Source organism: Myripristis murdjan, chromosome 7, assembly GCF_902150065.1.
Source record: "Myripristis murdjan chromosome 7, fMyrMur1.1, whole genome shotgun sequence".
Taxonomy (NCBI): Eukaryota; Metazoa; Chordata; class Actinopteri; order Holocentriformes; family Holocentridae; genus Myripristis; species Myripristis murdjan.
In genome coordinates, this window is record NC_043986.1 from 14,261,382 (window position 1) to 14,284,858 (window position 23,477).

Genomic DNA, 23,477 nt, shown 5'->3' on the forward strand with positions numbered 1-23,477 from the left:
ATGGTCTACAGTACATATCTGATACATATCTGATGGAAACTTAAATAATTAATTGCACAACAACTCCACACAGTCCACCTCAAGCTGTAAAGATACATTGCCAAGTTTGTTCTCTTCGAGATAGCTTGTAAGAACAGCATTCTCCTTGAGTATCAACTTGGCACTTCTGGTTTGGCATTCGTTCCAGACTAACCGTTTCGCCCCAACAGTCACTTCAATGGATCAAAATGTGAAGCAGCCACAAGGCGTTGCATTGAGGTCCTTCTCACTTTCTCTCAACTGGAAAAAAATCTTGTTCCACTGTCACCATCACTATTTCTCTGTCCGCCTACGTAAATAAGCCACAGCTGTTCAAGTCTGTTCTGTGGGAGCTGTCAAAAATTATTCTGGGATATGTAGGGAATCACTGACTGAAGTAGAGGCAGACAAAGCAGGTTGAGAGAAAGTGGACACAACAAAAACAGCAACAACCCCTGAGCCCCCATACACACACACACACACACACACACACACACACACACACACACACACACACACACCTCCTAAGCTGGTTGCTGCCAAGGTGAGTAGCACCCCAGAGCCATGATGTCATGCTGAGACTGTAATGGGAGGGCCAATGAGGGACAGAGGGGGGATAAATTAGGGGCAACTTAATTAATGATAAAAACCGAAAGTGAAAAAGCCTATGAGACAGAGTGAAGAGCTAGCAGACCAAAATGAACCAGTGAGGAAGGAGTTGTTATGCATAGAGAACCCAAAATGAAAAAGGAAGAAAGACATAGATAGATAGATAGATAGATAGATAGATAGATAGATAGATAGATAGATAGATAGATAGATAGATAGATAGATAGATAGATAGATAGATAGATAGGATTTGCACTGTAGATTTCATTTTAAATAATCCTTACAGGCAATAGGATATTCATGAAAAGGTCAGGAGAAAAAAATTTCCTATCACTCACTGATGCACCTGTCACACCTGGCCAGAGAAGGTCTGCCATTTATCCACATTTATGTATATTGTGGACTGAACCATTTACTTCAAACCAGCGCTCCACCACATTTACACTTGTAATGTCGGCATTGTTGTGCCTCTGCTCTGCACGGTAACAGGATTTGTTAGAGGTTTTCACGAGCCATGAGTGTAAGGTGTATATTCAGTCTCCTTATGAAATGAAATAAAATACACTGTAATCAGCTAATGTAATGTAATCCCAACCTCTGATTCACAGGGAAAATGCCTTTTCATTGTGTAACATGAACTGACTTTGGAAAAAACAAGCTTAAGTATGCTCCCAGTAGATTTAAAAAAATAATAATTTTCACGTCTGTACCTAAAATCAAACATTCTTTCACTGGGCAATAAATAATGTGCACATTCGGGGTTACATCTGATAAACCTGGAGTAAAAACTGTTTTTCCTTTATTAAATCAGGCATAAGGAGCTATTATAATGATTACAATAAACCACTCCTTAATTTTGGTGCTTTCTGGCTGACAAACCTTAAAATACATACACATCAGCTCTAAGGCGCTAAATGCTCATACCTGATGTCCACCTTCACTTGCACTCACAAAATCAATCAGCGCACGGTTGGCAAATCAGTATGGTCACTTTCTTTACGAACGCAATGCCACACAATGCGATACTGAAAACCTTTAGAAAATCGGTTAGTCTGCACTTTGTGTTGGCAACCAACTAGATCAAGACCAGAGATACACAACAGTGAGCACCGACCCAGCTGGATATCAACACTGCTTGTATGTAAGCTCTGCAGATCCACAGGTCTCTCTCATGAAAATGTAATGAGATTCACTCAGATCATTTTCAGCGAAACCACGCCAACCATCTTTCCACAACCTCAGACAGAATCTCAGAATAAAGGTATCGGATGAGACACTGGGTAAGAAATGTAGGTGCTGCTGGAAATGTACTGTAACTCTAAATCCTGTCCTTGAGTGACTTAATGGATAGAGTGCACGCGCTTCAACCACAAGACCCATGTTCAACCTTGAATAAGACACTGAATGCCTACCAGCTCTTGTTGTGTAGCTACCCCTGACCTCTGACCTTCCTGCAGAGTGAGGAAAGGAAAAAAGAGAATTATCACATAATTTTTTGCAACCTGTCCTATACTTAAATTCATGCAACGCTGAGGTCACTTGTTTTCCGCCTGTCATTTCAGGTTTGATCACCAGACCTCCAGGTTTAACCAGCCTGCTAAGTTCAGTTTTGGTTCACGGTTCAGCAGTGTGAAGCTCCTATCTACAACGACACTGAAAAGCCACACCAAGTACAACACCACTTCCAACTTTTCTCTATATCTCTCTTCCATACCACTGAGTATACTTGACTGCCTCATTACTGGGAGGACAAAAAAGATTGTTCTTGTTCAGCGCCTGTCAGCAGCAGGTTAGTCTCAAGACTCTCCTTTGTAAGATTTTTTCCACTTGGTCAACTGCCACTGTACCATCTTCCTCAGCTCAGGTCTTTACTTCGGGCCGTCCAATGTCTCTGTGTTCTTGCCCAAGGTCTCTGTGTTCCCTCTCAATCTCTTTCAGCCCACCTTTTCCACTTAAAAAGGGGGGCTGATTTCCATTTTTCAGATTCTCTAAATATTGAAACAAAAGGCAAGGAGGAGATGCTAAAGGATGTTGTCAATTCGATGAGGAATAAATGTTTTGTAAGACGAGTTAAAGCATCTAGGGTCAGTATATATGTGTATGAATATAGAGCAAATTAATTTCCATATATGTATATGTGTTTTTATAGATATGTGTGCATAGTTCAAAATATGCACAGAGTTGGCACTCTATTGTGCCACTCTACCCAATCTAAAGTGGAAGTCATGTAGCACTAATACCATTTATGCATATGTGTGTTACTCGTTATAAATAAAACTTTGTTTAATGGGAAGCACATTATGCAAGGCAATCTGAGTCAGAATTTCCTCTATTTATTCATCAAGGTCTCTACATAGGGAAGGCATTACCTACAAGACCTTGCTCGGGGTCAGAGTGAGTCATCATCAAGGCTCAATAACTTTTAGAGGGTTTGATAACTCCATGTTCATTAGGGAGTTCCACTTATACCTGATATCCGCCAAGCTGTGCTGATTCTACTGATCTGAGATCTGACAGGATTATCCAGGTGTCAGAGAGACTCATGTAGGAGGATGAGAGCGATTTTTGGGGGGCAGCATATTAGCTAAAGGGTCAGAGCAGGGTTGGGCGACTTTTATGGAGGTAAAATTTTTTATGTCATCATGAGAGGCCACAGAGCCTTCCAAGGCAGCGTACCCACCTCAACAATTATACCCATTCACTGTCCCTCCACCAGACAACAGCTTTTTGGCTTTTTAGCTCCAGCACTAATTGGTAGGGTGCATCCAGAGAACATTTTTGTGTCAACGTAGCTTTTTTTGAAACGGCTCTGCTGCTTATTTACATGTGTTTCAAGATCTTTAAGGATGGCAAGTCAGCAAGCACCAGTGTATTTTTCTTATTTATCTCCGTGGGTGCTGTTATTGTCTCTGGTTAATGTTATATCCTTTCATCACTGATATAGCCTGCACAGTCGAACCTTTATGACCTCTGACCTCTGTTGACAAGATGGAGATAGTATCGTAATGCTAACATCTGCTCCATGAGACTGACCTGCAGCCAGAGCCATCCAGCCACTAATGGCTTCCCCCAAAATGAAAGCAGCAACCTTTAGAGTAAATGAGAGTCACAGTCAATCATTTCTGTCCAATTTGGAGAATTCACCTGGGGGCCACAAAATGAAGATCAGAGAGTCACATGTGGCTTGTGGACCACAAGTTTCCCATGTCTCTGGATTACAGAGACTCTCCTCGGGTTCAGGATCCTGCTCAGAACTCAGGTTCACAGGTTCAAGCCCCATGTCAAGCTGCAGGTGTGGAAAACCACCACAGTTCTGAACCAGCAGTTTTAGACAGAGATAAAAAATGACCTTTAAACAGGCAAATAATTCACAGCAGGCCCAGATGCTGACCTCAACAACCTAAACTTAACCTCAGCAGACCCGAAGCTTAACCACGTCTAACCAGTTTAAAAGAAAGGTCTAAAAGCTTTGGTTTAACTGTGGTTATGACAGCCTCCCTGCCTGCAGTTTGATGATATTGCTTATGTCTGCAAACAGTCTCCTTGAGCGCTGACTCTCGGAAAGCTCCAGGGACTCCGCTCTCTCGGTGACCCTTCACTATGACCTCCCAAGATGGCGCCAATCAAAAAGCGAATTTCCTGATGGAGATTAGCAAAGTATTGTCTTTTTTTTTTTTTGAATACGCAAACCTGTATTCGCCGAGGGAATAGCTGTTTATTGCCATCTTTTATCATTTTAGGAAACAATCTGTATGTCTGCATTGGACTAATGGAGGTTATTGCCACTGATACTCCTGTTTGGCGTCCTGATGTGTGTCCAGCTTATTACTCAGCAGTATGTGACTCTTTCTGAACTTTGTACCTAAATCTTCATAGTCACTGTCTCTTGGGCTGTGTGCATGCAAGGGAGCCGGGTGAGACAGCCCAGCCTGGACACCCTCAGTGTCCGCAAGGCTTCAAGGTGTCCTCTCCACACCATTACCTCAGTCGACACTCTGCGATGACTAAGTGGGACTTTGAGCAAAAGTGACATTTTATTAGCAGGAGAATCTAAAGGGCCCTTGCCTGAACAAACTATCTAAACAGTAGGAGGTTTTTATATCGCCATTCCTGTTGTCAGGCTTATGTTCCAGCTTTATGATAGTATATCTCTAAATCAGGAGCTCTAAGAGGTTTTCTTCATTCAACAAACTCTTGGAATTAAAGGTTATAGTCATGATAAGAGAAAACATTGCTCTCATTCTCAATGATGATCAACTATGGCTGCTGCCTTTATTGACTCTTCTCTCCAGTGTTGAGTAAGTGGATGAATACAGTGTCAGCCTCTGCAGCTGCAAGGGCCACTGTGTTGAAAAAAAAAAAAAAAGCTTAAGTAATCCTTTGGCAAAGGCTCGGCCCCCAGACACTAGCACAGTTACAATTCACACAGAGAGGGCGGGGAATGTGTACTTTGGGTCACCAGACACTGACACTGTCCTTGCAACAACAACTGTATTTACTGTGTCTTTCATTTGCATGGGTGATAGACAGTAGATTCACATCCTAGCCAATAAGGCTGCGGTGCATATTCAAGTGTGCAAGGCTGATATTCATATTCCCAGATGGCTTCAGCTCTCATCACTAGCATAGCTGATCTGTCAAGGTTCTGTGTTGTTTAATCAGGTGTGTCAAGGGCCCAGTGTGACATTATCACATCCACCTATGTGTGAATTAAATCATCCATAGGAGGCTTGGATTCAACAGGAGTCCATTAGAAATGCGCTATGGGCAGTTGAGAAGTGCAGACAGGTGTGATTTCAGAGATGTAGGAAAACATGAACCTCATTATGGAGAGGTTGAAAGGTGAACGGCATTATTTTTTTTTTTTCTGAATCATTCACCCAAGCATCCTTTGCACATGTAAAACTCTCCATGTGTGGGAGAAAGCAGTGGTTGGTTTTAAGCCCACACAATGTGACCAAAATAGCTTATTAAACTACACAGATGTCCTAAAGACCTAAGTGGAGAAATTCTGATTGCAAGTTAAATCCCAAAATATAACAAAAAGACTTGACTTGTGTGAGTTGGTTAACTGAAGACCATTACTGCTCTGTGGTCTTAATGTGGTCTTAATGTTATTAATGGGAGATGGATTCATCATTCCTTTTGCATAGGGATGACTAACAGACCAGTAACAGATAAATAAGGGCTCCATGTTGGAAAAGCACACCTGCATAGTCCATGCAATGCTGATTCGATCCCCTGAGTGCATGTCTGCACTGGATTGGAGGTCTTTGCACCTATACATCACGTGGGCAGGCAGGTCATTGATCATAACACTGATCAGTCCAGCATGGGGGCTAGTTGACGCTGTCAGTGCGCAGTGACCATGAAAGATATGTAGGATCAGATATGCTATGAGATCATATGTGCAACACCCAAAATCCCAAACCCAAGACCCATGTGGCTCCTGAATAATGAGAGATAAAATTGTACATCCACCACTATGCTGAGATGTGATAAGACCAGCGAGGCAGACCCGTCTAGACATTTAGCCTGAAATAAGGGACCACACCACATGCGGATGTTGTGATGATAAATATACACACCAAGTAAGTATGGAAACATTTGTGCTGAAGCAGTAACAGCTTGGTAATATGTGTATTTTTCCTTAAATGTGGCCTATAAACGCTGATTTCAAAACAGTACTTGCAGCCACAACAGCATATGGGCTACAGGCGTCTTTATAAGGCGCAAATCTGGAGGGGCATGCATCCATGAATGGATGCATGATGGGGAGATGAGCACATTAGCTGTCAATTTGGATATTCACGTTTCAATATTAGAGCCCTGGAATAATTTTCTTCCAAGGTTGCATGCATAGGCGCTAATTATCCCTTGGTGTCCTAATATCCCACTGGGCACAGAAGGATGCCTTTTGGAAACCGCTGCATCGCCAAAGAAGCGGCGATGAAACACTTATATGGCAAATACAATATCCGGACAATAAAATATGTCTCTTACCTGTACTGTGCACTAAATCGATGCCAGATTCGGTGAGTATGTTCGGGTCACTTTGAGATCTGCCTCGTTGCAGAACACAGCCGTCTATTCCATCCGATGTAGCCATGGGGAGAGAGCGCAGGAATCCTGAATAAAATATTGAAAACCCTACCAGAGGCAGGCAAGGTCAGAAGTAAGCAGCGAGCTAGTGCAGATTTAATTCGCTCTGACAACAGCCGCTTTCAGCATCTACCGGGGAGCCATGGTTGAGCAGAAATTCCGTGTGTGTGTGTGTGTGTGTGTGTGTGTGTGTGTGTGTGTGTGTGTGTGTGTGTGTGTGTGTGTGTGTGTGTCTGGGCTGTGTGCGCGATGTGTGGATGTGGGAGGGGTGATGTGCCCCCGATGATGCCCGTCCCTGTCCAGCAACACGACCAGCCAGCCAGACACACACCGACTACCATGCTGCACACATCTATACGGTGCTTGGGTGTTCAGTTTTAGGTCTCATGTCATAGAAAAAAAAAAAAAAAAAAAAAAAAGACAAGCCATTTCCCTCCTTGCATCGTTTATTATGGCGTCACATTGATGGGTTTAGGTATGCGGGCCGATATAGGACGGTCGGTCTGTGCAATGCTAGACTGAGTTGAACAAGCAGCATAATACTGATAAATGAGTCGAGAAATTATATGGCATGGCCTAATTGGATACTTGGCTGATAGAATGGAAGATTGCGTTTTAACACTGGGGCACAAACTGAGTTAGGTACATTTGTTGGATAAGAAAAAATGAAGATAAGCTCAGTAATAGCCAATAATAAAATGCAGCTTGTATGGTGCTGGACTATTATTTTTTGGGCAATAATGCTCCCCTCTTATTTTAGATTTTTTTTCCCCCACGTCTCTGTGATACCAATACGCTTCTTTGTTAAAATAAATAAATAAATAAAAAAACATTATCCAGTTATTTGAGGACAAGTGGCCTCAGTAAGCATATAAATCATGTCCTAAATGAAATCCAGCCCAGTGCAACGAAAACGTCACTATATAGTAAAACGTCACTAAATAATACTATGCCGCTTTCATATTAAAAGCTGGCCTCTAAACTATATATATATATATATATATATATATATATATATATATATATATATATATATATATATATATATATATCTTTGACTGAAAACAAAGCAGATTCATCTCAGTGCGACGATTCTCCGCACAGAAGAAGCCCATTGGCTGGTTGACGTGTGACGCCACAACACGGAAGTGGACTGGCGCCGTGAGATAAAGAAAAATGGCAGCGCACAGGTGCCACTTCCCGGCTCTAGTGCTTATTCTCTGGAGTTTGTCAGTGTTTATTGTTGCAGACGTTCAAGAGACGACCCGACTCACTGACACCGGTCCCTCTGCGGCCAGCAGCCAGCAAACTGCGGCTGCAGGCGAGCCTCCAGCAGCCGCCGAGACAAGGCGGCAGCCGCCCGAAGAGGAGGACAGGCGATGGGAAGCGACCGAGGTGGAGGAAGCGGCTCCTGGAGATGCTCCGAGCGACAGCCAGACCTCCTCTGCTCCTGAAACTGTGGTCACCCCTTCCCAACCTGAAGATGATTTTCAGGAGGAGTTGGTTATCAGGCCGCTGCATTCAGGCGATATTTATGCTAGCTTCCAGTTCCGCACCGTGTGGGACACAGACTTCATGGGAGGAAAGAAAGGTGAGCTACCAGGCTACTGCTGGCTAAACATGACTTCATACACAGTATAATGTCAAAAAATAAGGTGTAGTGTCAAAATGGCCAGGTGTCTCTTGCAGATGTTTACCTCAGTGAAACTTTAATTGTTTGATATATGTTTGCAACTGAAAGCAGGCATATCCGTATTAAACACGCATGTGCTGATGATTGTACAGATTTAAAGTGTGTCTTACATTGACATGAACACTGGGCCAATTAAGCACAAAGCCCATTAATTCCAGAATTTGTTGCGAATACAAATCTGCATCTTTAAATTTTAGTTTTGCTCACCATGCTGTCAATATATAGAAACCTTCTTTAACCAGGGGGCGGCCAGTTGAGAGCAAGGCTTTCTGCAAATACCACATTGAGGTGTACAATAGGCAGAAACAAGAAAATCAAAAAAAAAAAAAAAACTAACTTGCGCAATTTTGTGCAGTTGAGTACATCAATCTCAAAATGATCAAATTACATCAATATAAAGGGGAAAAAGCATTAAAATTGACCATTACTGTGTTCCTGCAGAAGGACATTTACAAGAACCCCTCCCATCCCAAATGTTAAACAACGTATGTTAATATGTGTTGTTTGATTTTGTTTCCCAGTCTCCCACTACCGGCTGTTCCCCAAGTCTCTGGGCCAGGTCATCTCCAAGTTCTCGGTGAGAGAGCTCCACATCTCCTTCACTCAGGGCTACTGGAGGACCATGCAGTGGGGGCAGCCCTTCCTGCCTTCACCACCCGGGGCTGAACTCTGGGTCTGGTTCCAGGACACTGTCACTGAGTGAGTCCTGAGTCCATATATATATGTGAAGCTCACATATATATATCTGAGCTTCACAGGTTGAATGGATGGCCTGCAACCAGAGCGAGAGCTTTAAGCCCCTTTTCTATTTCATGGCATTGTCTCTACCCGCCTCTTGTCTCTACTTGCCTTTTCTTTGGTTTTCCATTCGGCAAAAGTTGGGATAGTCTGGGTTGGCTTACATCCTGGAAATACCAAATTGAGATTGACAAAACTTGTGTAAGAGTTCATAATCTTTCCATGCAAAAAAAAAAAAAATAAAAAAATCAGCAAATCTGATATGAGATCATCTGATATTGTTCACACTCATTTCAAGTTGGTCTTGCTGATTATTATTTTTTTTTTTTTTTATAAAACACTGATGTGGGGCTCTGGTAGAAAAGGACAGAAAAACTAGTCAACCGCCCACTAGCAACCGGTTGAGCTCTGCTGTGAGGAGGTATATATATATATATATATATATATATATATATATTGGCAGTGCTGTGTGTTTTTAATTCCTGTGGATTACGTGCCAAATGTAGCCAAGCTTTATATCAAGCTAAGATATTTCCAAATCAGCTACAGTGGAGTTTGGTTGGAGAAATATCAAAGAGCAAGGGCTTCTCTTTTGATTCACAGTTTTACGTTAGTGTTCAACAGCCATGCAAGGTGAAAAAAACACTGTAAAGTCTCCGCTGACTGTAGCCTCAGTAGTCTGTAATGCATTGCAGCTAAAAGACATGTTATATGTCTGTGTTATAAACATGAATATAAAACAAAAAGGGAAGCAACGGTTTCATTTTAAACTGATGCAGTAACTGAGATAATGTGGCAACAGATCTTGAACATCTGTTTTTAAATTGAAAAGATGTGTTTTGGTCATTGGGGTTAAATCCCTCCCTTTCTACATTATGAGGGCATGAAAAGATTCTGAAAGGCTTATTTCCCATCTCTATTTCCTACAAGTTCAAGTGAAGAGATGAATTAGGCCAAACTATTTATCCCAAATGGAGCTTGAATGCAACCTGCAAGCTCCTAGTATTTTCCTGTAACCGAACGGCAAAGTAGCCACATGCCTTGCATTTCAATGTCCTTTTGAAATGTTTCTGTGCTTTATTTAGTGTGGATGGCACATGGAAAGAGCTGACAAACGTTTTGTCAGGGATCTTCTGTGCCTCTCTCAACTTCATCGATTCCACCAACACAGTTCAGCCCAGCGCCTCCTTCAAACCACTGGGTATAGGCAACGGTAAGGTTTGATCCACCTTTATTCAATGCTCACATTTTCAGAATCTCTTTTTGAGGGTAGAGCATTTCATAAGATTTTCTAGTAATTAACTTTTGTTAAAGCTTGCTGCATCCTGGAGGTGCTATTGATAATGTCAAGGTTGCTTTGCTTTACACATTGATGGATTGTTTTGTGTTTTCCATGAAGTGACCGACCACCGCTTCCTTCGCTATGCCACCCTGCCACGTGAGATTGTTTGCACTGAAAATCTGACACCCTGGAAGAAACTCTTGCCATGTGGCTCCAAGGTGTGTATTTCCCTGGGCTTAGGCATGTAATTTGTAGCATTTGTGTCTTTTCTTACCACTATCAAATATCAACTCTATCAAATACAGCAGAAACACCTTTGATAATCACATTTATTTTTGCATTTCTTTAATAAGCATGCACATTCTCTTAATCAATGTTGTTCATGTGGCCTTCTTACACTTTTAGGCTGGTCTGGCTGTCCTGATGAAGTCAGAGAAACTCTTCCACAGCAGTTTCCACTCCCAGGCGGTGCACATCAGACCCGTGTGTCAGGACTGGCAGTGCAAATCCACATCATGGGAGCTGAGACAGACTCTGAACGTGGTGTTTGATCTGCACTCCTCCGGACAGGGCAAACGAGGTGAGGAAAAACACTGGCAGGTTGTGAAAGGATAATTATTTATAGTTGTTTTCAACCTGGGTCTTATTTTCCTAGTCTTTGCCAGTACGACAATTTATTGTGTACAAAAGCTTGTCACTTACTTCACTGTAGAGCTTACGCACTTTGTTCAGATACACATTGTCTTTGAAATAGCTGTGAAAATGACTAGAATTATCCTTTAAAGCTTCATCTCCCATAGCTTCAAGTTTCATTATTACAATATTCAACATCATTGATTTCATTTGGCTGTGTTTGCGGAGTAACAGTTCTCAGTAAAAGATGCCTTCACACTAGATCAATGCTCCCAAATTATTTATTAATCACAAAATGCTATGACATTTGGACAAATGTTTTCATCAGACTTACCTGATGAATGTCAAAACATCGCATCTGTGATTAATAAATAATTTGGGAGCATCGATCCAGTGTTGCAGGGCATCTCTTTTCAGGTATTTTTTCTCCTTTTATGCCAACACACCTGGCACCTTTTGGATGCACATACACTGCCTGCTTGCATGTGTGAGAGAAGTTTTGGGGGGAAAAAAGCTTGATGACACACTCTCTGCCTCTGTGACTCTGTTTGCCCCTGCAGAGTGGTCTCTGTTCAAGATGTTCTCTCGGACCCTGACAGAAGCCTGTCCACTGGCTTCCTCTAGTAAAATCTACATCGATGTTACAGACAACCCCCAGGTTTGACTTAATCCGCTCTCCCTCATACTGTGCGGTCATCTGGTCTGACTGATTGTCTGTGTGGTTATTTCACCCCATGAAAAGGACATACATTTGCCTTAATTAAAAAAAAAAAAAAAAAAAAAAACTCAGAAATAAATGTAGGAGATTCTAGCTGTGCTATGAAATCAATGCAATTTGAAGGTGGGTTGCAGGTGGCTCAGCAGACTGTTGTTATTTTGTAGGTTCCAGTCTTACGTATTAAAGTCGTAAATGTCATCTTGTCTGTATATTTTCTTGTCATTCTCTAGTCCATGGTGTCCAAGAGAACAGAAACGCTCAAAAGATTTTAAAGCAGATATAATGGATTCAGCATTTGGATATTATCTGTACAGCATCAGCTTCAATATTTATTGAAACCTGCAGCAGGTCTGATGGAGAAAGATTTTGTGGTGAGAAAAGGGGCTTCTAAAAGGCCAAAAATGCTAATCAGATGTTGAAATTGGAGACTATACAGGTGGTGTATTTCAAGCTGGAGCTCTTCCTCAGGCTGTATCCAAAGAGAGAATGTTGTTGTCTTCTTGCAGGGCGAGCAGTTTGAGCTGAGCCCGGCCACTCCCCTGCTGAGCCAGGCAGTGGTTTTGGGGGACAGAAGAACCTACTCCGTCTATGATTTGACCCAACAAGCCACCTTTGGCTCGATGCGCTCCCTCAACATGCTGCTGCGCTGGAAATCCAGTGATGGTGAGTGCCACTTACAGAGTATGACACAGCTTTGTGTGGTATACATGATCTGTATTTAAGATGCAATGAGACATCATAACAAAATGATCAGATTATATCAGCAGGAGTTTGATAGGGTTGTTGATCAATATTGTTGCGCCCCACCCTTAGGCACACTGCAAAAAATCAAATCTTACCAAGATTATTTGTCTTATTTCAAGTCAAAATGTCTTATTTCTAGTCAAAATATCTCATTACACTTAAAATAAGACATGATCAGCCCAGAAATAACTTGTCTTTAGACAATTTTCACCTGTTTCAAGTGAAAATTTACTTGAAACAAGTTAAAATTAGCTTGAAACAAGAAACATATTCTGCCAGTGGAACAAGCTAATTTTTACTTGTTCACTTGTGTCACAAGTAAAAATTTGCTTGTTCACTTGTGTCACAAGTAAAAATTTGCTTGTTCCATTGGCAGAATTTGTTTCTTGTTTCAAGCTAATTTTAACTTGTTTCAAGTAAAGTTTCACTTGAAACAAGTGAAAATTGTCTAAAGACAAGTTATTTCTGGGCTGATCATGTCTTATTTTAAGTGTAATGAGATACTTTGACTAGAAATAAGACATTTTGACTTGAAATAAGACAAATACTCTTGGTAAGATTTTGACTTTTTGCAGTGCAGCCCTACGGGGCTAAAAGCACTCCACTAGGGACCCAAAGTAAAACTGTAACAACACCGTGGTTTCCAACCCAGTCCCTGCCCTGCATGTTTTTGTTTCAGCTCTACCGTTTCACAGCTGATCCATTTAAGGCTTAATGCTGATTGGTTGAAACAGATCTACCTGAACAGGACATGCATGAAGGTGCACGGGCCTTCATTGGGTCAGGTGTGCAAGAGTTGAGCTGGACACAATCCTGCAGGACAGGGGGGCCTTGAGGACTGATTTAGGAACCACTGCCTTAAAAAAAAATCCAACCCAAGACATACAACACTAAACCAAAGACACAAAACTCCCCGGCTGAGAGGCAGCAAGACCAGCAGTCCAAGCGAGAAGCCTCTCCTTTCTGCTGCAGACTGCAGAGCTTTTAAGCACCTCATTCCCAGGGCCAGGTGTACCTCGATGAGCTGTTAGATGTTCATGCCTGGGCGGAGCTACAGAGAGAGCAGGAGAGGAAAAGGGACAAACAGCACAGGGAGCACATACAGCCACAGCAATATGAATGACTCAGTGACTACTTTGCCAACTGCTGCAGTTTCTGGCTTTTAGAACAGTTTCTGGATCACTGTAGAACAAAAACACCCGCTGGCATTTCAAGACAATCCCAAGCATTTTCAGTTGCTCAGCAAATCGAGGACGGTGTGACGAATGAGTGACTGTCGTTGAAATACATCTCTCAGGCCAAAAAAGCAAATTACAAAGCAGCATGATTATCACTGTGCTTTCCAAATTATATATTACTTCTTTCACTGCAGTCAAAAATTTAAAGGAAAAAATTCTGTGATTATTACTGTACTCTGCAGTGATACAGATATATTGGATGTTTGCTATAATTAGCAGGCTTACTTATCTCAACAGTTCTCGGACTAAATGGCAAAACTTTGGACAAAAAAAAATCACAAACTAGTGATATCAGCTACTAGCACTGTAGTTTGCAAATGATGCTCAGGTTTACAGAGTTATGTGTGTAAATCAGTTTGACCTGAAACCAGCTCTTTTCGCCTGACAACAGGCGACATGATGCGCCCCCTTCTCCACGGCGAGCGTTACGTGGCTGGTTATGGGCTCCAGACAGGAGAGATTCACACCCTGATGTACAACCACCACCCCTACAGGGCCTTCCCTGTGCTGCTGCTGGACACCGTGCCCTGGTACCTGCGCCTCTACATCCACACCCTCACCGTCACCAGCAAGGGAAAGGACAACAAACCCAGTGAGTCGCCTAGAAAGCTGCCAGAATATTTGCACATACACACATGCACTCAGTTCCTCAAATTAACACCCACAAAAGTGCAAAATGCTGGTTAAATTTATCTTTGTCAGATAAATCAGGGTCACCTGGTGTAACGCAAATACTTTTTGAGATGATAACACTTCAGAATGCTTCCTTTTTAATTTGAACTCCATTTTTACTTGGTAATGAATCATGAACTTGATCCACTGAATGTGAAAAACCAAAGCTAACACCGTAATTGATATTAATTATTTTTATTACTTCTTTTTAAGTGAACTTGGAAAATGAGTTATCAGCTTTTCCCGAAATTTAATTTACTACAGCCAATGTTAGAAGATTTTTTTTTAGTTTGTTCTAAATCTAAATTTTAAATTCAGAATTAAACTGCTGTTAAAGTAAAATCACAGTAAAATCTGCTTTAACATTGGAATGCCTGTGCACCAATGAAAATATCACAATTTGTAGGATTCGGTGGAAATTATACTCTATTAATATAATAATATTTCCATCACTGTGTATTCATGTCATCTCATAGAGTCATGGCCTCCCGCTGTCCAAAATCAGACCTCTCTGCCATTTTAATTAAACATGAATATCTGTGGCAGGACACCTTCATCATAGATCCTGCAGGGATCATTCAGGTTTCATCTTATCTCAGCGCAGATGTTGTGTTTCACCACAAGGAGGAGTACATGAGTTATACATTTAATCTTGATGGTTGTTTGTTTTGTTTTTTAATTTTTTGTTCCCCTGGCTGGAGGTGTGCATCATATTGGTGCATCTCATGGAAGGACTTCTAAATATGTTATGATTTGCTGAAGCATTTATCATTGTTGTCATTATTATTATTATTATTATTATTATTATTATTTATTATATCTATGCAGAACACTTTCATCAAAATTACTGTACAAAAGGTTGTAGAATAGCATAGATGAAATAAATAGGGATGCGCCACGTTTGTTTGTTTTTTTTTTTAAACAGATTTTCAGTATCTTCCTATTGATACTGACTGATAGTGATGCATATCTGTAAGAACTGTAGTATAAATACTGATGCAAAAGGGATTACACTTCTATCTTAAGTTTTTTTTTCTCCAAAAAAAACATCATATTCAGTTTAATTTGTTGTATACAGTTAGTTGTATTAAGTGACACACAGAAAAAAAGAAAAAGAGGTTCTATAAATGTCAATTCCACAATTGTCCAAATATCAGCAATGAAAATAATATTTGTCCAATGTGGATATTGATTTGTAAAGCTGACAGATGGGTGCATCTCCCTGGCCTTGTGAAGCCTCTCATGTCTTTGGGAATGTCTTGGGCCAGGTTACATCCACTACCAGCCGTCTAAGGACCGTGTGAGGCCCCACCTGCTGGAGATGTTGGTCCAGCTTCCTCCCAACTCCGTCACCGAGGTCACCGTGCAGTTTGAGAGGGCTCTGCTCAAGTGGACTGAATACACCCCTGATCCCAACCACGGGTTTTATGTTGGGTAAGATCTGTGGTCATTTTCAAAAAGATTGCTGAAAGGCAAAAAAAAAAAAAATGGTTTCATATAAGTGCTTACCTCAATTTCAGTGCAGTGAACACATTTTATGTTTGATTATGAAATCTGTGATGGTGATAGTGGTTGGAATTTGTATGCACACCCTCTGGTACACCATGAAGTCACCACCAAAATACACCCATCTCCCGGGAAGTACAAGTAATGTGATTTTGATGTAAAGCTCTGAGTGGATAAAAATGTTATATTGCAAGGTGCATCTTATGATATGGTGAAATACCTGTTGGAAAAGGTTGGAAAAAAGTCATTTTTATTTCCATTCTGACTTCAGGAATGATTTAAATCTGTCAATTTCACTCTCAGGTCTTCAGTTGTCAGCGCTCTTGTGCCAAGTGTTGTTGCCATGGATACAAATAGCACCCAGGAACGTCCACTTTTCAGCAGCTTGTGAGTATGCAATAGGGTTTTCATTTTGTTTTTGGTCTGTCGTGTCCACTCATACAGGTGTTGCTTGATTCAGGGTTGATGAAAGCATTCCTGTGGAAAAATGGAATGAATTTTAAAGAACAGTTAATCTAAAAAAAAAAAATAAAAAAAAAATAGAGTTGCGTATAGTTCCTCTCTTCCAGCGCCCTAAATCAGTAGGGCTGGACAAGTGGAAGGGTATTTGTCTGTGTAGTTAAAACCGTCAAAAAAGGTATTTGAAAAACCCAACAGGAACCGCTCTTTCCAAAAACAATGACATGGATACCTAGCGTAATCCACAGGCCTTGGGAGGGTTTTGTGGGAGCAATTTCCTGCCAGGGAACACAACTAGATATGTATCTGCCTCAAATGCATACTTTTTGGCGAGCAGATAGATACATTTTTCCCATTCATTTTTTTATGGTTTGAGTTCCACAAACAAAACCCATCCAGCCCAGTTATCCTGGCGTGAAGGAACACAGGAAAGATTGTGGCAGACTGGAAACCTCACCATCCCACAAGGAAATTATCTGGATGGGTAGACTGCATTAGGGATAAGTGGGCGGAAAGGCTTTTTGGCATTTTGGGTAAGCTGTTCCTTTAAACCCTCAAAACATCCTTGCCAAGTGTGTCCTCCATCTTGTCTCCCCTCAGCTTCCCATCCAAAGAGGAGTCAAGTTACTTTGTGCGGATCTACACCGAGCCTCTGCTGGTCAACCTGCCCACCCCAGACTTCAGCATGCCCTACAACGTCATCTGCCTGACCTGCACTGTGGTTGCCGTGGGATACGGCTCTCTCTACAACCTGCTGACCCGCACATTCCAGGTAGAGGAGCCCAGTCCAGGCCTGGCCAAACGGTTAGCCAACATCATCCGTAAGATGAGGGGAGTGCCACCACTCTGAGCCTGGACACTAAGGACTGATGAAAGTTTTGGTGAAACCACTGGTAAATATGTGACTTTCAGGGAAGAGCAGTTTAAAGCACTGGTACAGATGTTTTTTCTTTTTGAACGATCAACTTGAAGGGTTTTGTTTTTAAAAGGAAAACGTTTTTTGGGGGGGACTTAAAAGGATTTAGGGCAATTTCCTGCTCTCCAAGGGCAAAAAAATGTTTTTTTTTTCTACTCGACTGGAAAGTAAGGACTTTGTTATTGTCAAGTAGAAAGAACCAAAGCTGTGCTGTATGTTGCAGTGGTAACTGCTTCAGTGTTTTTGTTTCTTTTGTGGATGTTGCTCACTTTTTTTGACATTTGGAGCCATAAATCTGCATCATGATAATGATTACAATTCTCCTGGAAGCAGTGTGTTGCTGTAATAAGTCTGATAAAATTAGTTTTCCAAAAAGGTGACAGTGATATTTTCTCAGACAAAGTGTTTTAAAACCTGGGGCTTGAGCTTAAACTGCCCATCAACTAGGAGTGTGGAGGACTAGCTGTCATCACAGTGCAGTGAGCCGTACACTACACAGTATTTGCCAATACATGTGTATTATCTGACAAGGGAAAATACTGATAACAATTTTTTGTCTTCCACAGAAGTTAACATTCTGTTGGTTTTGTTTTTCCAAAAGTACAGCTAATTAGTCATTTTAGGGAAATTGGCTTTTAGAGTTTGGTACACATATTTGAGCGACACTTTGCTGGAATTTCCTGTTCTGTGGGGGAAAAATACGAACAAATCACCTGTTAACCTCTTACACTTAATTTATTTTGCACTCAAACTTATTGAATGCAGGCTTGAATGTCAAATGCAGTAATGAAGTTCTCACCATAATAAATTGCCTTTAATTTTTGCTCACTTCCTCATTAGCTAAATGCAGTTTGGCCATGCGCTATAGGAAATTCTCGCATTTTTAAATGTTATTTAATATCCAGAAACATTGCTAAGGACATCATGTATCGTTATAACTTGTTACAAAGAATAACACTATCTTGTTATGCCTTCATGCATAGACCTCCACTCTGTTTGACTTGTTATTCAGACAGTGAGCAGTGAGAATGTGTGAAGAAGTGTGAGGTGAACTGGAATATTCATTATTGTCTTTTCAATAAATTGACTGGAAAAATAAACATCCTTTGCTGTAGTTTTCTCTGGATCATTAGGTGTGGAAGAAAGTACACTATATTACCAAAAGTATTCGCTCACCTGCCTTTACTCATACTATGAACTGAAGTGCCATCCCATTCCTAACCCATAGAGTTCAATATGATGTCGGTCCACCTTTTGCAGCTATTACAGCTTCAACTCTTCTGGGAAGACTGTCCACAAGGTTGAGGAGAGTGTTTATAGGAATTTTTGACCATTCTTCCAAAAGAGCATTGGTGAGGTCACACACTGATGTTGGTCGAGAAGGCCTGGCTCTCAGTCTCCGCTCTAATTCATCCCAAAGGTGTTCTATCGGGTTCAGGTCAGGACTCTGTGCAGGCCAGTCAAGTTCATCCACACCAGACTCTGTCATCCATGTCTTTATGGACCTTGCTTTGTGCACTGGTGCACAGTCATGTTGGAAGAGGAAGGGGCCCGCTCCAAACTGTTCCCACAAGGTTGGGAGCATGGAATTGTCCAAAATGTTTTGGTATCCTGAAGCATTCAAAGTTCCTTTCACTGGAACTAAGGGGCCAAGCCCAGCTCCTGAAAAACAACCCCACACCATAATTCCTCCTCCACCAAATTTCACAGTCGGCACAATGCAGTCTGAAATGTACCGTTCTCCTGGCAACCTCCAAACCCAGACTCGTCCATCAGATTGCCAGATGGAAAAGCGTGATTCATCACTCCAGAGAACGCGTCTCCACTGCTCTAGAGGCCAGTGGCGGCGTGCTTTACACCATTGCATCCGACGCTTTGCATTGCACTTGGTGATGTGTGGCTTGGCTGCAGCTGCTCGGCCATGGAAACCCATTCCATGAAGCTCTCTGCGTACTGTACTTGGGCTAATCTGAAGGTCACATGAAGTTTGTAGCTCTGTAGCAATTGACTGTGCAGAAAGTCGGCGACCTCTTTGCACTATGCGCTTCAGCATCCGCTGACCCCTCTCCGTCACTTTACGTGGCCTACCACTTCGTGGCTGAGTTGCTGTTGTTCCCAAACGCTTCCATTTTGTTATAATAGAGCTGACAGTTGACTGTGGAATATTTAGGAGCGAGGAAATTTCACGACTGGATTTGTTGCACAGGTGGCATCCTATGACAGCTCCACGCTGGAATTCACTGAGCTCCTGAGAGCGGCCCATTCTTTCACAAATGTCTTGTTTCACAGTCTGCATGCCTGAGTGCTTGATTTTATACACCTGTGGCCAGGCCAAGTGATTAGGACACCTGATTCTGATCATTTGAATGGGTGAGCGAATACTTTTGGTAATATAGTGTACATTGCTCTGAATTGCAGAAGAGCTGGAGCTCGATTACTTCTCTCTGAGTGCCTGCTTTTCCGTGTAAACAAACTTGGCCCCACTTCTGGCAAGCTCAGGGAGAACAAACACACAAGTCTCGGTATTTGGCCAGTCAGCAATTTCTCCCTCTGCACATGTTTGGCACTAGTGTGGAACAAAAACAAAGGGGGAAAAATTGCATTCCACATCAATGATGCCCATGTCTGGTTAGCCGCAAACTGCTCTCTCTCCAGGCAAGCAGCAAACCAGAGAACATAACGCTGCTAGCACAGTTTTCAACATGATTTCCAGGATGTATGCAGTACCTCAAATTGTTAATTATGTTTCCAATAATTCACATCGAAGTGGGATTTGCTCTTTATTTGCTACATTTGTAATATAAAAGAAGAAGTGTTGGATGTGAGTATGTGAGGATGTGGGGATGTGGCGCAGCAATGCTGAAATCTTAAGGCAGCGGATTTTCTTGGCTACATCTTAAAACAGCATCTGGTTTGCTGCCAGTGAGCACTTTCCATTCTTGGCATATTTCATAAATTGTTTTTGCAGCGAAGCCTCCAGCCTAAAAAGCCCATAAAAAGACCTCTGTGAAACTCCAGACCTACAACCGACAAGGTTGTAAATGCACAAGAATATATTTCTAAGCTTCCGAGACGTTTATTAGTTGAAATACAAAGTTAACACAAAAACCTACAGGCATCCAATATACAAAGTACAGTACATTTCTCATCCTTTCAAGGATTAAAATTTAAAATGTCTTTGACTGTGCGATCCAATTCCCCCCATGTTGTGCCTAAATGTGCACTCATCACCATGGACTCAAAAGGTACAACACTAATCAACATTATCTCGCTGCTCAATAGTCCTATCTATTTAATCATGTTAAAAAAAACAAACAAGTGCACACTTGGGATCAGCAAATGGAGGATGCAGATGAGAGTGAAGCATCGCTGGTTGTCCAATCAGCAAGGCTCACTGCAGGCGTGGCCGCAGGTTGTCCTGCAGCACTTCTGCTCCCCGGGACACTGACCATCATGGTAGCAGTACTCAGCACACATGGGCGTCCCCTGCGGTGGAGCGCAGCGCCCGCGCTTCACTAAGACAGCCAACAGAGAGAGGACATGAGTCACAAGCTCTTAATGCAAAACAGCAGAGCTCATTTCAGTCATGACATCTGAGAAATAACAACACACTTGATCCAGGGGTTAAAGACTGCCCAGTCATAGCAAACAATACAGGACTATTATTGCTAAGTTTTTCTTTTTTCCCCACGTTGTCCCAAATCTGTGTACCTGTGTAGGGTGCCATGCACTCATGTCCACATCCATTGCTGCAGCACTTGTTATCATCAGGGCAGTCGCTGTCATCTGAGCAGAATTCGGCACACAGCCCAAAGCCCCAGCGCCTGCGTGGACACACTCCTGGTTTGGCTTCAGGGAAAGAGTTCAAAAACACCATGAGGAGGGATCAACGTGTACTGTACATACAGAGCTGAAGCAAAAACATCAACAGACGCTGGACTTTAGACTCATATAGACCTTTAATACTGATCTTCAATGCACTTTCTACAAGGAAGCCCCTATAGGATTAATTTTAAAATTCAGATCAGTCATGCAAACAGGAGCAGCAGAGGATACCCTAAGCATTTACCATCACTTTGTAAATTTCACTTAACATTACTCTCTTACTGAAAGCAGGGGGGACACACACGGCTCCACAGTCAAAGACACAGCATTTGTGGTCTGCAGGACAGTGCTCATCACACTCACAGCCCTTGTGTGAGGGCACCACATTCAGACGCCGTGGGCAGTGGCCCGGTTTAGGGAGAACTGAGACTGACAGAGAGGCAGAGTGAGGCAGAGAGGGGAGGAGAGCAGCAATTTACTGATCAAGTCAAAACCTGCACCATGTTCATTAAGGTGAGCAACAGAACGTCGGCGTGGAAGGAAAAAATACTCAAGCAAAGTTTTAAGTTTTTCTGTGCAGAAAACAAACAACTAGCCAATTATAAAGTAAATTCCATGAGCTAAGCAGAACAGCCAAAAATCCTAGGATTCCTAAGAAGCAAAGTAATCATCTACGTCATCCTGATAAATAAAACCCACCTGTTGCATTTCCACCGGTTTCTGCAGCAAAAACGAAATGCAAATTCACAAATGCACTAAGTGCTAAAAACAATGCCCAAGGTAGCGACGAACGTACATCCATTGTTAACTCTGAACACAGGACTGGACTTGTGTGGACCGAAGATCCCAAACACAACCTGTAGGGTGAGGGGGTGCGAACCGGAGGATGCTGGGTCCTGGTGCCTCCCAGGTTACCTTCCCACTTCGGTGTTAAGATCACGTGGGAGTCCTGCTGAGGTTCTTGAGATGTCCTGATCAAAATTTTAAGACCAGTTGAAAAATTGCAAGAATTTACATTTTGCACTGTTGGATCTTAAGAAGGTTCTAAGTAGAGCTTCAAAATGCAAAAAGAAGAAATTGGAGTGAGACAAAAAAAAAAAAAAAAAAAAAAAAAAATTGAGTAAGCAATTTATTGCAAACAACCATTAAACTGAAATAGGCTGTTCATCAGCTGATCAAAAGTTTAAGACCATATCTCAAAAAAAAAAAAAAAACCTAAAATAGAAAATAAAATTTTCAAAAAAAGGACTCAGTAATGAGAAGCTGCGCCATTCTTGGTAATCACCTCAAAAATTCATTTCAGCATGCTTGATGCTAGTGTTTCCAGGAGGCTAGTGGGAATGTTGCTCCAAGTGGTGAAGATGGCTTCACGGAGGGCATCCACTGTCTGGAACTGGTGTCCATTTTTGTAAACTTCCCTTGCCAACCAACCCCAAATGTTCTCAATTGGATTTAGATCAGGGAACACATAGGATGGTTCAAAAGAGTGATGTTATTTCTCTGGAAGAAGTCCTTTGTCAGGCGGGCATTGTGAACTGCAGCGTTGTCCTGTTGAAAAACCCAGTCATTACCACACAGACGATGGCCTTCAGTCATGAGGGATGCCCCCTGCAACATCTCCACATGGCTAGCTGCCGTTTGATGCCTCTGCACAACCTGAAGCTCCATTGTTCCATTGAAGGAAAAAGCCCCCCCAGATCATGATGGCACCCCCTCCACTGTGTCGTGTAGAAAACATCTCAGGTGGGATCTCCTTGTCATGCCAGTAACGTTGGAAGCCATCAGGACCGTCAAGGTTACATTTTTTCTCATCAGAGAATAAAACTTTCTTCCACCTTTCAGTGTCCCATGTTTGGTGCTCTCGTGCAAACTCCGAACGGGCAATTTTGTGCCGTTGAAGGAGACAAGGCCTTTGAAGACGTTTTTTCATCTTAAAACCTTTCTCTCGCTGTCTGATGGTTATGGGACTGCAGTTGGCACCAGTGACAAGTTTAATTTGGGCTGAGGATCGTCCCGTGTCTTGACAGGCAGCCAATTGGATCCTCCGGCTCAGGGCCGGTGAAATTTTTTTGGGTCTACCACTGGACATTTTTGTTCCATAACCCTCAGGATCTTTTAAGAAGTTTAAAATGACTGTCTTCCTGCGTCCAACCTCAGCAGCAATGGCACGCTGCGAGAGGCCTTGCTTATGCAGCTCAACAATCTGACCGCGTTCAGAGACAGAAAACTTTTTGGCCTTTGCAATCAGGAGGTCATGACAGTGTGGATACCTGTCAGAAAATGACACTGAATCCACATTTTTGCGAAGATTTGGGCTTTTGGTC

General features: G+C 42.1%; 3 protein-coding genes across 3 annotated transcripts in view; 1 reads left to right on the forward strand and 2 right to left on the reverse strand.

Moving 5' to 3' along the window:
* phactr3a (phosphatase and actin regulator 3a) overlaps positions 1-6,736 on the reverse strand; it is a 32,236-nt gene extending 25,500 nt beyond the window's left edge. The window contains exon 1 of the mRNA XM_030055986.1: positions 6,631-6,736. Coding sequence (XP_029911846.1) covers positions 6,631-6,736 — 106 coding nt within the window. The remainder of the gene's footprint in view (positions 1-6,630) is intronic.
* A 1,113-nt stretch (positions 6,737-7,849) lies between these two features.
* pigt (phosphatidylinositol glycan anchor biosynthesis, class T) lies at positions 7,850-18,423 on the forward strand. The gene is made up of 11 exons (XM_030056370.1): positions 7,850-8,320; positions 8,944-9,121; positions 10,246-10,373; positions 10,560-10,660; positions 10,848-11,022; positions 11,636-11,733; positions 12,300-12,456; positions 14,167-14,367; positions 15,716-15,881; positions 16,257-16,340; positions 17,013-18,423. Exons 1-11 carry the CDS (start codon positions 7,906-7,908, stop codon positions 17,260-17,262), a joined length of 1,953 nt encoding a protein of 650 aa, XP_029912230.1. The 5' UTR covers positions 7,850-7,905; the 3' UTR covers positions 17,263-18,423.
* Positions 18,424-20,382: 1,959 nt separating this feature from the next.
* wfdc2 (WAP four-disulfide core domain 2) lies at positions 20,383-22,029 on the reverse strand. The gene is made up of 4 exons (XM_030054865.1): positions 21,853-22,029; positions 21,436-21,582; positions 21,040-21,177; positions 20,383-20,843 (listed from the first exon to the last, which is right to left on the reverse strand). Exons 1-4 carry the CDS (start codon positions 21,953-21,955, stop codon positions 20,710-20,712), a joined length of 522 nt encoding a protein of 173 aa, XP_029910725.1. The 5' UTR covers positions 21,956-22,029; the 3' UTR covers positions 20,383-20,709.
* Positions 22,030-23,477: the final 1,448 nt, after the last annotated feature.